At 42.2% G+C, this 16,438-nt stretch overlaps 1 protein-coding gene across 3 annotated transcripts in view; it reads right to left on the bottom strand.

The window, feature by feature from the left end:
* Positions 1–16,438, bottom strand: part of COL4A5 (collagen type IV alpha 5 chain) — a 124,562-nt gene that overhangs the window by 32,674 nt on the left and 75,450 nt on the right. For all 3 annotated transcript variants that reach the window (XM_088129243.1, XM_088129245.1, XM_088129244.1), the window contains exons 27-34: positions 16,310–16,414; positions 16,040–16,137; positions 14,244–14,394; positions 11,761–11,874; positions 4,197–4,364; positions 3,553–3,642; positions 2,447–2,596; positions 1,467–1,565 (exon numbers count right to left, since the gene is read on the bottom strand). In XM_088129243.1, the coding sequence (XP_087985369.1) occupies positions 1,467–1,565; positions 2,447–2,596; positions 3,553–3,642; positions 4,197–4,364; positions 11,761–11,874; positions 14,244–14,394; positions 16,040–16,137; positions 16,310–16,414 (975 nt within the window). The remainder of the gene's footprint in view (positions 1–1,466; positions 1,566–2,446; positions 2,597–3,552; positions 3,643–4,196; positions 4,365–11,760; positions 11,875–14,243; positions 14,395–16,039; positions 16,138–16,309; positions 16,415–16,438) is intronic.

The following is a 16,438-nucleotide window of genomic DNA, read 5'->3' as shown; positions in this document are numbered from 1 at the left end:
CTATGTTGTATACCATAACTCTAATTTGTGTCTAAAATGCCAATTCTGGGTAGATGAGAAAGGTGGTATTAGGCCACGAAATCTCACTTGTAGTCTCTAAGGCCAAATTTGGTGCTTGGACACTCACTTTTGGATTTAACCCCATGCATTTGCATAAAGGCTGTTGTGACTGAAGCAACAGTGACAATTCATAGATAAACAAGTAAATAAACATGGTTTTTTTCTCAACAGTGAAGCTGGGAAGCTCTAGCTTTGTGAGCATCTGTCCAGAGCTCAAGCCAACATTTTTTTTCAGGGAGGATTCTTCATTTGTTCAACTGTAGAGTTTCTCAACCTTGGCAACTTGAAGATGGGTGGACTTCAACTCCCAGAATTCTGGGAATTCTGGGAGTTGAAGTCCACCCATCTTCAAGTTGCCAAGGTTGAGAAACACTGTTCTACTGGCTCCTTCCCCAATCAAACATCCTCCAGATATATTTTTAGTTCTAGGAGTTCTGGAAAATGCCACTCCAGCATTTCTGGGAAATGTCAGATGGGGAAGGTTGTTCTGTTTTATCCTCCCCCTTCTGTCATTTTTCCCCATACAGTTTTGAGAGCATAGGGCTTTTTTTTTTTTTTTAAGTCAAATCATTGTGTCAAAAGTACAGGAAGCTTCACACATTGATTGTATTGCTACTTCATTTGAAGAAGACAAAATTCACATGGTCCTAATCTAACGGGATGAGACTGAAGAACTCTCAGGGCGAGGAACCATGAGCCGCTCAGCTGTCCCAGCAGGGGTTAGATCTATTTCCAGAGTTTTAGACTGGAGATTTTCCCAGCTATTTTCATGCAATGAAAATTCCCAGCCATTTTCATGCAATACTGTAGGTGCGCTATCAAAGAGCGATGGTCCAGTAAGATTCTTTGCTTTAAGAACAGGGGGTTGTTAATAGCATACCTGTTTGGAAAATGTTCAAAGTCTGCTATGTTTGCAAAAGACTTTATGTATTTATATTTATTTATTTATTTATAAGTCAAATTTATACGCCGACCATCTCATTATATCAAGCGACCTTAGGCAGCTCTAGACTTCAGATGAAGAGGTGTGGACTTCAGTCTGAAAGTCACTGAGGAAGAGTGGCATATCCAGATTACCTTCAGTTTAGGAGACTGAGAACAAGTAAGTGTTGCTGGTAATGATGCTCAGGACAGTTTGGTGTTATAAATTCTGCTTTCATTATATTCTTATGACACTAAAATGTGATTCTCCCTAACTCACTCAGTCACCTCACATCTTGGTTCATAAAACTTCACATGAAACTAAAAAGTAAAATGGTACAGAGGGGAGAGAGATGCAGAGGGTGTGTATGCAAGGCCCAGCATTTTTAAGCAATCTCCTTAATGTCGTTTGAGGCCACGCTGAGCTAGTGTTTCAATATCGAAATAGCCCATTCAGATAAGCCAAGTGATTGGTCATCTCTCACCTGGCAATCCAGGTGCACCTGGCTGTCCAACTAATCCTGGGAGCCCTGCGTCACCTGGGAGACCTGGATAACCCTTCTGCCCAGCTGGACCAGGATTACCTTCAAGGAAAGAAAGGCAGAATGAGTAGTCTTCATACTTAGGTATGACTTAGCCAAACAGAAACATGAAGCAAAAAGTAGGTGCCATTGAGTTCCAACATCTTCCCATTGATACTGAGAGCCATTGGGCATCTGATGGTGCCTGGTTGGGCAACGCCCCACCCAGACATTCCCCAATAAGGGTTTAATCATGCAGTGCCATGCATGTATCTCCAAAATGAATGTAATATCCACTGAAGAGCACAGAAAAGTAACCATAAAGTAGATAATGGTGAAATAGTTCTTTTTTTAATGATGCGTTTTAACTGATTTGCCTTTATATTTAATTACACATTTGTATTTTATTTTGTATTTCATTTCTAGCTGACTTGAATGCTACCTGTGGTGAAAAGGATGTAAATCCCACAAATACAGAGTTTTCAGGACTTCGCTGAAATAAACCAGATTTTGTTCACTGCAGGAATGTCAGACAGTGGAGTACAGATTAATATTCAATGACGTGCATCACTTTTTCCAAATTCTTGGAAATGTATGGGTGATAAAAATTGTCTAGCTATCTCTACCAGTTTTTTCTAAGAACAAATGTTTTTAAGGCTTTTAAGAGGAGGATCTACCCTAAGAAACCCAGATGGAAGCGAAGGGAAGGGAAGGGAAGGGAAGGGAAGGGAAGGGAAGGGAAGGGAAGGGAAGGGAAGGGAAGGGAAGGGAAGGGAAGGGAAGGGAAGGGAAGGGAAGGGAAGGGAAGGGAAGATACAGCAGGAGGAGGGAAAAGCCAATACTATAGGAAGCATATGAATTAATGGAAGTTCTCAGACTGAAAAAAAGCCCAACCTGTTGACCCTTATCATGCTGGAAGGAACACAGAGGGAAACTTTTCTTACCTTTCTCTCCAGGTTCCCCCTTTTCTCCTTTGGAACCCAGTCGGTCAGTATCAATTTTTCCGGGAGCTCCTGGCAAGCCAGGTTCTCCTTTGCTGCCTTTTTGTCCGGCAGATCCGGATTGACCTGGTTGTCCTGGTAAACCATCATTGCCTAAGCAGTATCCAAAATACACAGTGTTTCTCATTAATTTGGAGGACACTGCCAATATTCTGTAAACCCCAGTAAAACAAGCAGAAATCCACATTGGCATCCTTCACATTACCAAGCAACAGACTGACACCAAATAGTCAACAGCTGTAACAAATAAAGCATTTTTCATCAGGGTGGCATTCCTCTAATCTCATCCCGTTCTTGTCCATTTCATCCCCATGCCAACCAGATAGCTTTGGTTACAGTGAGCACTAATTGGACCACCTTCTCCATCATGGCTAGATGGACATTTCAACTTTGTTCTGCTCTGGTTCTAGCTCAACATTTTGATACAAAAGACCTTTCCATCATAGCTTGTTATTGCTGATTACAAGTTTAGAACTATATAATATCATTAATTAAGAGTGTAGAGAAACTTTTAGGGTGTATGCACATTTGGAATTTTGAGACCATCTTGTGGACTTGCTCACAAACTGGTTACCCTGGATTATAATCAGCCAGAAGGCTGTTTCGAAGATGCCCTCTCCTGGGTTTCTGCCACTCCAGCATATCTTTATTTCTGTTGAGTTTGGAAGTGGCCACAAATCATTACACTGCACCGTCCCACCATGTTTATTTTCAAAAAGAATATCTACAGGGCCTGTTAATGCAGCATTCTTGGAAATAATGTTGATGTGATGGAAGTGAAGCTTTGTTTTGCAGTATGCTAGCTTCCCATTATTCTCTTTTAAATGAAAAGTATATAAAAATATGCATGGTGGGTCTAGGAACCCAATGAATGCCAAGAGAAGCACCCATTGGCAACACCTTGTCTTAAAAAACCTGCAGGATGTGTCTGAAATCAGGAGTTCTCCTCCTCCATCTATATGCGATAAACAAAAAGTAGACATGTTACTTTCACAGTCTTCAAAGTGTTAATTCTAAATTCCAGTGATGGAAAACAAGGGATATCTTACCTTTAGGGCCAGGGAAGCCATTTCTGCCAGGAGATCCAGGACCACCTTGGGGACCAGGTGCACCCATTACTCCCATATCGCCTTTGCTTCCTGGGTGCACAGAAACAGCTCTCTTATTGGAGCTATAAAAGAACCTCCCTAACTTTCCAAAACTTTTCACCTCCATCCCTTTTAATCAGGATGGGAATTTTTGACCACAGTAAGGTAATTGGCTAATCTCTAATCCAATGCCCTCTAGCTGTACTAAAGTAATTCTCACCCTCCTGTTTAATAATCTGTGGGAGCCACCTAGGAGCACTGTGAGCGCATGTTGCTGACTCTGCGGTAGAGATCACAAAGGATTTAACTGTCTGTAACAAGATGGCGCCTGTCTTGCTTCAATGGGAGCAGTGTAACTGAATATAACTGGAAGCTTATGATTCTCTGAGGGTTTCCAGACTGTAGGAAGCCATGAAATGTTCTCAGTTCATCACCTTTGAAATGAGTCAACATTTTGATTGTTGAAGGACATCTACCTACTGTTTTCCATTCCACCAGACATCCCTTTATAAATTTTAGCTCCTGTGCAATTGTCAGACAGGACTGTAAAAAGAAAGCTCCTCCTATCTACACAAGCCACTAGGTACTCAACAGCACAACGTTACCTGGTACTCCTGGAATTCCATCTCGTCCTGGGGAACCGGGGGAACCTGGTGCACCTGGAAGACCAGGTGGCCCGGGAAATCCTGAGTTGCCTCTTTCACCTGGAGGACCAGGAGCATCATATCCTGGTTGACCAGGATCTCCTTTCTCACCAGGGGTGCCCTTCAATCCTAGGAGAAGTTGTCAGAATGCAATTCTTTAATAACAGCACTTCCTAAAGCAGTTGCTAGATCACCCTTCCCTCACCTTCATGCTGTGCAGGTATTTAGGTTTTAACTCCCAGAATTCCTCAGCAAGCATGACTATTGCTGAGAATTCTGGGAATTGATGTCCAAACCTTAGGCATACACCAGGTTGGGAACTTGGCCTGCATAAGAAAAAGAAATTTGGACAGTGGCTGCACATTGTGCCATAAATAATTCTGGTTTTAAGATTACCCTTCTTAGCCTCAATCCAACATAGCTTGCAGCTCAGCAGATTGGTAAAAACCAGGTATTTGACCGAACTCTTGGAATCTAGTTTTGGAAATATGAAATACCCTGAAATCAATGTAAACTTGCCCCAGTGAACAGACATTATTTAGAAGTGATCAATAGATCACTTCTTGTTCTTTTGTAGAAATTGGGGGAGCAATTTTTATTCTCTGAGGCATTTTAACTGCATTATTAGTAGGGTGAAAATGTCAGTAAAAATAACTGGAAATTCACTTTTCTCTCCACAGATTCTGTATTCCAGCTGTGCTGTTCATCTGTTGATTTGAACCAAGTTTTCGTTTTACATAAACAAGACAATACTCGTCTTATTGTTTTGATTGAATCTGCTACCTTCCCGGGGACAAGTACTAGGAAGAATATTATAAATGCAGTAAATAAATAAATATTTTTTAAAACAAGGTACTATGAAGCAAACTGTAGTTACTCACTAGGTCCTTGGAAACGTGCCACCTACTCTTTTACAGAATTCAACTAAACTCTGCATGTTTTGAGAAAGGACAGTGAAGATTATCCTTTGACATTAGGGCACATGCAGCCAAAAAATCGACGCTGCCTCCCCCATTGTCTCTTGGTCTAACTTTTAGAACCAAATATTACTATTAAGTAAACAAAGTCCTACAGAGGAATTGGTAATATACGTCCATTCAGACTAGAAGGGTACACCAAGTTTAAGTTTAGAAATATTTTGACCTTCAGAATCCCAGTTCTGGGCTCAAAAGGGGTTCTTCTCATCTTATCAGAAGCATTCTGACACACAGGCTACCAGATGTCTTTCAAGCTGAAACTGTTTGGAATTTGAAACTCTTGTGTTTCAAGAGTTTCAAAATGGAGCAATTCAAGGTTGAAATATTTGGAGTTGGCCCATGGCTTTGCACATTACAATGTTGGACCAGAATTCTTACCAGCTTGGCCAACCATCAGACATCATGCTGCAGAAGGATAGACTGAGTAAATGCACTTCTAAAGATAGGAGTCCAGACTGTCCCCCTCCAAAAAGAAATGTAAAATGACTAAAATGTCCAGTTGCTAAGGACTCTCTGTGATTCTACTTCCAATTAAAAAAAGAAAACAACTTTGTGTATCCTATGAGCCAGTATTTCTCAACCTTGCTGACTCTGGCTGAGGAACATTGGGAGTTGAAGTCCACCCATCTTAAACTCAGCAAGGTTGAGAAACATTATGAGCTTACCTAGGGCTCATGAACAGCTTAACTTCTGAAAATGCTTACTTGTTTCTTGGACTTTACCATCCTTTTACTGTCAGCTGATGATTCATACAAAGCAGTGCTTTTCAACCTTTTAAAACCCACACCCCCTTTTGAGAAACAAAAATCTCGCATCCCCCTTCAAACCAGCCACCTCCAATAATTTCCTTCAAAAACCTAAAATGATCAAAACCCTGAGACTAAAAACAGAGCAAACCAATTTGTAACTTTAGTAAACACTATTTATTTAAAATTCCAAATTGGCTGTTGCTCTTCAAAAGGATATCCCTTTTGATAAAGTCCCTACTTGTGGACTTTAGCTTCTCAATTTTTCTCCTTCCTCTCCCTCCCTGCCTTTTGGAAGAAGAAAAGACCTTTTCAGACTCCACACTCTCCTGAGATCTTGATATCCTCCCCCCCCCCCCACCCCACGGATGAGAATCAGTAGTTTAAAGAATCCCTCTCAACAAAAGAAAATCAATACCCTGGACAGATACAGGATTTTATATAGAAGTGTTCTTTTTTAAAAAAAGGTGAATGGAGAACAAATCAATATACTGTATTTAAGGAGAGGGGGAAAACAAGCACATAAAAAGGCCTAAGATGGGGGAAACCACTGTACCTGATCGGCCTGAGAAGTTGAAAAGTCATCATGGAAAGAATTCATCAGGAAGTTGAAACATTGGATGCAGCAAAAAGGTGGAAGAACGCCATTAGGGTTAGGATACAAACGTTAATACACAGACGTTTGAGCAAAACCTACACAAATCTTTCCCAATTTCTGCTGGACTACACCTCTCATCATCCCGGCAACCATGGCCTTTGGAGGCTCCACAAAGGGTGACTGAGAGCTAAGTTCAATGCAGGTGGCTGGAAAAGCTGATCCATTCAAAAACTGCCAACAGTGGGCAACCAACTTGACAGAACAACCATTGAAGGAATGGGTTATCCTGAACTCTAGTCTGTGTTACCTACTTCAAGAGGACGATGGAAGACCTACACCAAAGAAAGTTGAGCAGACTTCATGGCAATGTTTTCCAGTAGGCCATAATCATCGGACCAGGAACAAGAGATTTAAATAGAGACATTCCTAAGAACGTCTCTCATTATTGGAATTAAATAAAAATGCTCTAGATTTTGATTTCAGTAATTGGGTAGTCACCACGATTATGATGGATATGACCTCATCATCCCTAGCCACTGGTTACACTGGTTGGGACTGTGGGAGTTTTAACTCAATACCTCTGGAAGCCCCAGAATGAGGGAGGCTGAGCAGTGGTGTACTCTGTGACTCTCTATTATTTTTTGTGGCTTGTTTTTAGTATTTTGGAAGATCCTCTCCTCCCCCATTTAAAACAAATCTTCTCAAACCTAAGCAGAATTTTTAAAAAACAGCAACATAATTACATGATGATAATACCTACAGAGGAAAACATTAACCAAGAAGGATGTTCAAAGGCTTAAGCTAACAAAAACTGCATCAACACTACCCTAAGTTAGCAGCAGGAAAAGCTAAATTTTAGGTGAGAAGTATGAGATGATATCACAGCAACATGAACAGCGACAGATGAAGTTAATGCTGGTTGATATTGTTAGTCTAAGCTTTGGCCAGGCATTCATTTCCACAAGACTAGAAAGGACAGATGAACAATACTGTACGATACAGAAGTTGGAGATATGCTGAAACAGCAGTCCCGTGAAAGAAAAAATAAATACGTGTAGAATACAAACTCATCAGCAATGATATGGTGGGCCAATTCAGTGCTTGCCAAACAGGTAGAGTGGGAGCTCAAGTGACAGGACATATATTGTGGCTACATCTCCATTAGTGGCTGTGTTACATGCAGCGATTCACCTGACGTGCTTGAATGTGTCATGTAGGGAAAAGTAGGACAACCCTAAGAGGTCCATTTCCTGTCCCAAGACAAAACACTGAGATTTCCAGAGCAGCAGAGGCCCTCAAGTTTGTGGATCAGGAAACTACTCGAAATACCACAGTCTGCAAATGTAATGGGATGTGGGAATGACCTTGGGAGACTGGGCCCAGAGACGCTGCCTAGGGAATGGTCAGATAAGAGGCAGCATAGCCTGCAGCTGGATAGTGGGTGGGGCAAGAGGCTCAGAAGGGACCCTCCCTAATTTCTCAGGGGTAAAGGAGATGGTGAGAGAATTGTACTTTCAGACCTACAAGATTCTGTTGATGTAGCTTTACAGTAAAGTAGAATTAGCTCATCTGGTCATGTTTCCTGTCTGGTCTACCTGGTAAGGCTGACAGCAAAACTGGTCAAAATTAGTTCTTAAAGGAAGAGGCAGGATACTTGCATCGAAAAGACAAAAAGTATCCAAAAGTATGCTATCAGAAGTAGCCTACAAACAGCATTGGTTACTTTTTATTTTTTTAAAGGGGACTTAGATCCAAGAAATATGTGCTTAAAAAAACTACCATCAGAATAAGAACGTGTCAAAAAATGAGAGCAAACTCTGATCTACATTGGGATCTTAGGGTCAATGGGCAATTGTTTTACTTAAAGGAGAGAAAAAAGATACGTGAAGGTGCTACCTTAACGCTACATATTTTTTAGGGAGATGTAACCAAGAAATATATAAATACCTACAGCAGAAATGCTAGGGAGAAATTCTGCCTAGTAATGGAATAGTAAAGCGAATTGGATCTTTATGGATTCACATTTTTCTAAAAGGAAAAGGTGTGGTTTTACCCATATGGCTGCTCTCATTTCCCGCTCTGTGGCTTCCACAAATCATCTCAACTTCTGCTGCCTATCCCCTCCTTCATTTCCCTCCAGATTAGATTCCTTCCATCTACTGGCTGCTGTGTGCCTTTCAGCTCCCATACGCCTTCTCTGATGGTCACTGGCCTGGACTCTGCTGAACATTCCATTTTGATTGCCCCATGCCTATACCCTTGGAGAAAGGATGGTCCCTCTGCCGTGTTACATATGGAGAACATCCCTGTTTCTTCTTGAAGAAGAACTCACTCTATGCATTGTGCCATTACATCCCATTATATCTTACTTCTTTCTCCATGATGAAGGTCTCTCTCCAAAGACATGAACAGTAATAGAGAAATGGATGATATTAACAGCAAGCCAACCTCTGAGCAGCTGACTGGCTGGGCTGTTGGGGAACTGCATCTGGTTCCCAAAGTGGTTTGGGCTAGACCTTAGACATTAAATGCATTGCTTCTCCAATATCAGACCAGCTCAATAACAGCACCAGGATGACCTTTAATCATCTCAAAAAGCTAAACAGGGTCAAACCTGGTAAGTATTTGGATGGAGTCCACAGGAAATCTAGAGCTACAGACTACAATAGGAGGCCAGAAACAACATTCTGGCAAAATACTTTCTATTGTTGCCAAGAGAGCTACATGTCCGTATCCATGAACTGACCGAGGATTCAAGTTCAGTTGAAAGAAACATTACCTTTTCCAAATACTAAAACTGCCAACCATACAAGAGGGGGCTGACCATCTTTTCAGGTGCCATCATGCAATCTCATGCAATGAAAAGTGCCAAATGACTGAAAGGTCAAAAATATCTCCAGGTATCTACAATATCATCCTGAAGATCTCATAGGGTTTTCACCTAAAATATTGCCAGGATCTTGTGCAAGAATCACCCAAACATTGTGAGATGGGTGGCCTTGGAAGGCTTCAGTTTTTGTTTATGAAGTGCTACAGATGCTATGTTACCAGGTCTGACTCAATGAACATTTGATGAAGGCAAGATGTATTGACCTTATCAATGATCCATTGGCATGGCAAATATTTTTGCAGACATTAACAGTGCTTTTTAAATTCTCTTCTCTCCACAACCAGAAATGAAATACATTTTCTTGTTTTGTTTTTTTTTAAATAAGAACAATAAGGTATAATAGCAAATGAAAGAGATGCACAATTTTGGGTGCACTTTGCAAGGTGGTTGTGATCATGCAGTCAATCCAAATCTCGAGCCACAGATTTTCTTGAAAGAAACAGAAATGGGCAGCTCACATTTTGCAGAATGGTGGTCTACAATGAATCTGTACTTTAGAAATCATGCATGGTGTACAAGAAGAACCAAAACACCCTCTTAAAAGCAGTCTGAAATTAAAAGTGAAGATGTGCTGCTGCAGTTTGCCTGAAAATGCTACTATTGTGCTAAGGGTTTGGGATTCATGACTTTTCCCAGCATGGCAGCCTCCAGATGTTTGGGAAATGTATTACACAGAATTATTGGCCAGATTATAAATGCTGTAATCCCAACACATCTGGACTCAGGTTGGAAAGACTGAGGGTTTGATACCTGTCTCCCATCAACCCACCCCCAATTCAGTTTCTGTAGGCTTCTGCCTGGGTTTTCACATGAACATTAACTAACATTTCCCTACAGGAAGTACATGAAGAACTGCAATTACAATATTGACCAGGATAGCTTGGAAAAGTGAAAAACCATTACATTCTGGATGTTGTCAGGGATCAGCAATCTTCTCAGGCATTGAGCACCTTCAGACATCATGAAGCAGGCAGTCAAAAACAGAAATAAAAACAAATAAAATCTCAAGCGATTTTGGCATTCCCACCCCAAGATTTGGGGACTGCAATCATGCCAGAAATCTCATGAGATCTGGGGCAGATTTCATTTTAAAAAACCTAAAAAACAAATTGGAGAATCTGTAGGTGCCAAACAGGGGTTGTTATAGATGTCCTTGACCCTGGTTGATCTGGGTTGCTGACTCTGGCATGTATAAAGACAGGAGATCTTTAGATACCCCAAAATACACTTCACTGGGGCAATATTTCTCAAATTAAGACCCTCTGAAATGCAACCTATTCTTAGAGCCCAGTAAATCTCCTGTCATGTAATTATTAGAGATTTTAATGTTGTTTCATCTAACTTACTGATCAAGTGAAGCAAAATTAAATTCACAGATAACAATAGCTAGATATAGGCAATCATGATTTTATTAGGCTCAATAAAAAATCTACAAAATGGGTGGTAGATCTGGAATAAAGGTTTCCTAGAGTACACTAGGCAGAAAAGATTGATAGAACCTCAATTCACTGAATGTAATTAAGAACTCACTGAAATGTTCAATTTTGGCCTGGATTGTGTCACTTCAAACCACTGGTGAAGATTAAGTTCCAGGGTAAAGCCTTAACATAAACCCTGTGCAGACTGATAAAGTGTCAGTAGGAAGGCAAGGAGGTTGGTGCGTGAGAGCCTGGGGACCCCTCCTTTGAAATGGCACAGCCAAAAGCCATTCTGACCAGCCAGCTGCTGGAGAGTTGGTCTTCATGTAGATCCAGAAAATGTTACAACCATTCATTAGCTGGTTGGCTGGCTCATAAAATATCAAAAGTGTCATTGTATTAAGTCTGTTTCAAAGTTAGAATGCAAATGACCAAAATCCAATCTAATGATTTCTTGTAGACCTCCACAGATATAATGAAGAACTGTTTTTTGTCTCACTGGGGTATTGGTCATTTGAACAATGATTTCATATTATATAACTAAGGAGGATAAGCTATTCATCAACGATTTAAAGATTATTTTAAGGTTACACTCCAATTTATTCAGCTCAACTGAATTTTATGATAAGCAGTTCAAAAACAGGACCCTAAAATATTACATCATTTCACTTTAACCCAGACTTTCCCAATCCATCTTTTTCCAGATGTGTTGGGACTGTAACTCCCAGTATTCCTATCTAGATGTTGGCTTGGAATTCTGGAAGCTGTAGTTCCCAATATAGTTGGAGAGTGCCAGCTTGGGGAAGACTGTTCCAGATAAAGAATTCCCTTCCAGGAACTCATGCTGACAGTTCTGATCTGGAATTCTGCCACTAATTGGTTACTTGGACACTTACCTGGTGGTCCCGCTGGCCCTGGAGGACCTGGTGGGCCAGGTGGTCCCTGACCACCAGTTCCTGGAATCCCTGGAGGTCCAACTAGCCCAGGCTGGCCACGCAGTCCTGGATCACCTAAAAAGAAAATTCCAAGAAACCAAATATTTCAAAAGCTATATATGTCCTTAGAAATAACATACTGAAATATGCACGCTCAAACATGCAATGAACTCTCAAGTACCTTTGAAGCAGCTGGGAGGACAAACTTCCCTATCCATTATTGACTATATTCAATAATGCGTATATTATTGAAACCTGGTTGGAGAGGGGAAGGGAGGGGAGGGGAGGGGAGGGGAGGGGAGGGGAGGGGAGAGGAGAGGAGAGGAGAGGAGAGGAGAGGAGAGGACGTTTCTCTTTCAGAAATCTGCCTACCTGGATTTTCAGTGTGACACCAGCCATGACTCCAGGGAAGAGGCAGTAATGTGGCTATTGTTATCCAAAGGGCTTTTGAGAACATTGGTCATAGTATCCTTCTGGACCACTTTCAAGGATTAGGATGGGGGGTATGGTGTTGCAAGGATTCCTCCTTCCTCCAAGACTGCTTCTAGTTGGTGTTGGTGGGGGGACAGAGATCTAGTCCTAGATCCCTGTTTTGCAAGGTTCTCCAGGACTCTACTCTTTCTCTTCTCCTATTTAATAACTAAATGAAACTCTGGATAAGGCCATCTGTTGATGCAGGGTTAAGTATCATTAGTGTGCTGACGATACAACAGTTTTATATCTGTACCAAGTCATGCTGTCAAGGTTCTTTCCCAGTGTCTGGAGACTAGTTCTGGGGAAGAATAAGCTTCAGCAAAATCCAAGCAAAACCAAGTGACTGTGGATTTTAGCCCCCCAACCCCCCAGATCAGGAAACTTTCCATCTTTAGTGGGGTTGCACTCCCCCAGACTGAACTGATAGGCAATTTGGGAGCTCAGTTGGACCCATAGCTCCTACTTGGGATGAAGGTGGCAGCCATGTGTAAAGAGGGCCTTTGCACAACTCCATCTGGTGTACCAATTGCCTCCATTCCTGGATCAAAAGGCCCTGCTCAAGGCCACTCATGCTTTCATCACCTCCCACTTGCATGACTGCAATGCAGTCTACATGGGGTTGCCTCTGAAGACTATCCAGAAGCTATAATTGGTCCAGAATGCAGCAGCACAACTTCACAAAATGCACTGGCTCCCTATTAGCTACTGGGGGCAATTCAAGGTGCTGGTTATGGTAACCGAGCTGGGTTACTTGCAGGACCACGTTTCCTATCATGTCTGCCCGTCCCATGAGATCTAACTGAAGGGGCATGCTTTGGGTCCTGTCCTTCTAACTGAACCCAGCTGTTGCCACACCTGCCCTGTGGAGCAGCATATCCCCCGAAATTTAGATGGCCCTGACCTTGTTGGTCTTCTGTAAGCCTTTAGAAACTCAGCTTCCTCCTTTCACCTGAGCACTGGGTTAGGATGTTGGATGAGCCAATCTGGAAAATGGTTTAGGATTCTGAACATGTTTGCATTTGGCCTTGGTTCGTGATGATTTTTTTTATAGTGCTGTATAGTTTCATGTTTCATATTTATCTTGTTTTGTTTTTCAATCCTATGTTAACTGCCTGGACCTACATCTGCAAGTGGGGATGGATGGACGGACGGACAGACAGACAGACAGATAGATAATCTAAGAATGGGAGAAAGTACTTCCAGAAATGAGTCCACACTAGTAGATCTAGCAATGGCTGTTCTTTTTAGAGAAGGAATCACATTTTTTGAAACTCGATCCCCTTCCTGGAATACAATTCTCATCAACTGGTATGGTCAACTGTCACATTTGAGAGCTATATTCTACTGACATCTGGAGGACACAGATTACTCTACTTCGATACTGATGCTCTTGACCTTGTCTAGACTCAAAACAAAGTAGAGTGAGCCTTGCTAGGATGGGAGACCACCAGGGCTCTAAGCCAGACCATGTCAAGAAGAGGAGGCAATGGAAGTACTGCTATCACAAAAAAGGCACCTGGCCCTATCCAAGAAATCATGAAGCGTGGAGTGTAAATCAAAGAAAAATTATTTTTATAATCCCTTAAACCAGTGGAATAGTTCTATTTTAACATTTTTCTTTCACTGCCCTTTACACATCAATTTTACAAATCTATGTTGCCTTTCCCCACTGTAACACTTCTCCACAGCTATGAAGATAGATTCTAGCTAGCACAAACTATGGTTTGCAGAAGAACATCAAGCTATGGTTCCAATCCTGGTGGGCCAGTCAGCTGAAAATCAAATTTTGTTAATTCAACCATCCTGTTGAACTCCTGTTGGCCCTGATCTGACCTGAGTGTTCATCGTTCCAGAAAGGTGCAAAACATTCTACAAGTGTAGAAACCCAGAAAATAACTTCAAACTGAATCCCAGCATTGAAGTCAGAATCATCTGCATTGACTGGTGCCACCAAGTAGCTTCTTCTGTACCTTTAGGTCCAGGAGTTCCATCAAAACCTGCACGTCCTGGAATGCCAGGGTTTCCTGGGAAGCCAGGAGTGCCTTTGGGACCTTGTGCTCCTTTAAAACCTGGTGGACCAGGTGGCCCTGCAGGTCCTGGAAGACCAAGTCCTGGATCTCCCTGAAATGTCAGACAGAAAAATGTTAGTTCAGAACCTTTGTTCTTAACTTCTGACTCAATCCTCTGCTTCCTACTGTGGCATTTGACTGCATTACTTACAGAAAAGAGGCATATCAATAAGTCTGCTTTGACTATTCAGTTATCACACCACACCTCCGTTATGGAAACTTGATTATAGCCCAGTACAAGGTTTAACCTGGCCAACCAGAATCCAAGCTGTGCTTAAAAATAGATTTCCAACACCATCATTTCTGCTCATGGTGGTTTAGGAATCTACCTAATGCATTAATAATAAATTAATGATTAATACATTATTGTTACAGCTATTATTTCACTTCAAGAGTTCCCTGAACTGTAGGAAGATGTTAAGGCATCTAGCCAATCCCTGCCCTTCTAAGGCACAACTTGCTGGTTTAATTCCAAACCGTGGTTTGCCTTCCTAGCCACTTGGGTTTGCAATTAACTCGGCAGGCTCAAGGGCTAATGTGGCCTTTCCCAGTGTTGAATCTTTTAACCGGTGGTACCACAGAATCGCTTACATACCAAGAAGCCATGGATAAAACTTCACTGCTGCTTCTCAGATACTTGCCAGTGAATTTTAATGTCCTGATCCCTGAGTCTGCACAAAATATGGCACCCCCAGTTCCCATCAATATACAGCTATGGGGGCAAATGGGAAAACTGGCATCTTTTAGTTCTACAGTAGGCAACCACAGTTCTCAGGGCTGCATGTACCCCAGAAGAATTTGAAGCGATTTCCATCCCCAGTTGCCCAAAAATGTCACCACGGTTTCCTGCTATTTTGAGGTGGGAAGCATGCAAAACCTGCAGGAGAAACCAGGAAACTGTGGTTTCCACCTTGTTGGTTTTATTGTGGCCTTTCACCAAAATCTTAAGGGTCAGGTACTGTGATGAAAGGCATGAGTGGGGAGGATTCTGGAATGGAGCTTCAAGGTTGCCAGGAGGGGGAAGAGAGATTCCAGGGGAAGAACCTCCTCAGCCCCCAGCTGGAGTGTGGGAAAGTCAAGAGGATGAGACTGGCCCCTCCCTAAGGGCATCATGGTTATAGTTGCTATTGTTGGGGTTTAGAATTAGTCTGGTGAGATTGATGTCAGGTTCAGCCCAAGAACAACCGCGAGACAGTCCAGAACAGTTTAGCTCCTTTATTAGCTTATACCTGATAGACAGAATCTCACCAGACTAATTCTAATCCCCAACAATAGCAACTATAACCATGATGCCCTTAGGGAGGGGCCAGTCTCATCCTCTTGACTTTCCCACACTCTGGCGGGGGGCTGAGGAGGTGCTTCCCCTGGAATCTCTCTTCCCCCTCCTGGCAACCTTGAAGCTCCATTCCAGAATCCTCCCCACTCATGTCTTCCATCACAGGTACTAACAGTCATTCTAGAATGATTCTGAGTTTCTTTTATAGGACCAGGAAGTTTGATCAGTCTTGCCTTCTCAGAAAGCTTCAAGGGCAAGGTTATTTTTACATCTATTAATTCACCTTCCCTGACCTGGTGCCCTTCAGATGTGTTGAGACTCCAGTCCCTCAACGTTCCAGATAGCACAGCCCTCTGGAGCACACCAGGTGGTGGAAGACAAGGAGGGTCCTTTACGCTAAAATAAGCAAATCTCCACAGACCTTTTGTCCTTTCTCCCCAGGCTCTCCAGGAGCTCCATCAGCACCTGTTATTCCAGGGTTTCCTGGAAGTCCAGGAGCACCTGATAACCCAGGCAAACCTTTAAAAAGACAACAGATTAGAGGGCAATGCCAATAAACTTTACCCCAATCAAAATAAGGTCTTGCAAACTTTTTTTTTAAGAGAGCAGTCTTGGAGCTCAGTTGTCCATTGGCAACTCCTGCTCTAACCAGTACACTAAATTGCCTTTATTGAACATGAATGAGACAAACCTTTGGGCCCCGGTGGGCCTGGAAGTCCAATGCCAGGGAAGCCAGGTTCACCTTTTTGACCGGGGATTCCTGGCAAACCGGGTGGCCCAAGCTGACCAGGTTCTCCTGGCAAGAAATAGATTTCAATCA

This window comes from Python bivittatus, unplaced genomic scaffold (assembly GCF_059951505.1).
Source record: "Python bivittatus isolate LINGU-HERP-01145 unplaced genomic scaffold, Pbiv_v1 ctg000790_np1212, whole genome shotgun sequence".
Taxonomy (NCBI): Eukaryota; Metazoa; Chordata; class Lepidosauria; order Squamata; family Pythonidae; genus Python; species Python bivittatus.
Note: the sequence above shows the minus strand (reverse complement) of the source record. Positions and strands in the feature narration are given on the sequence as shown.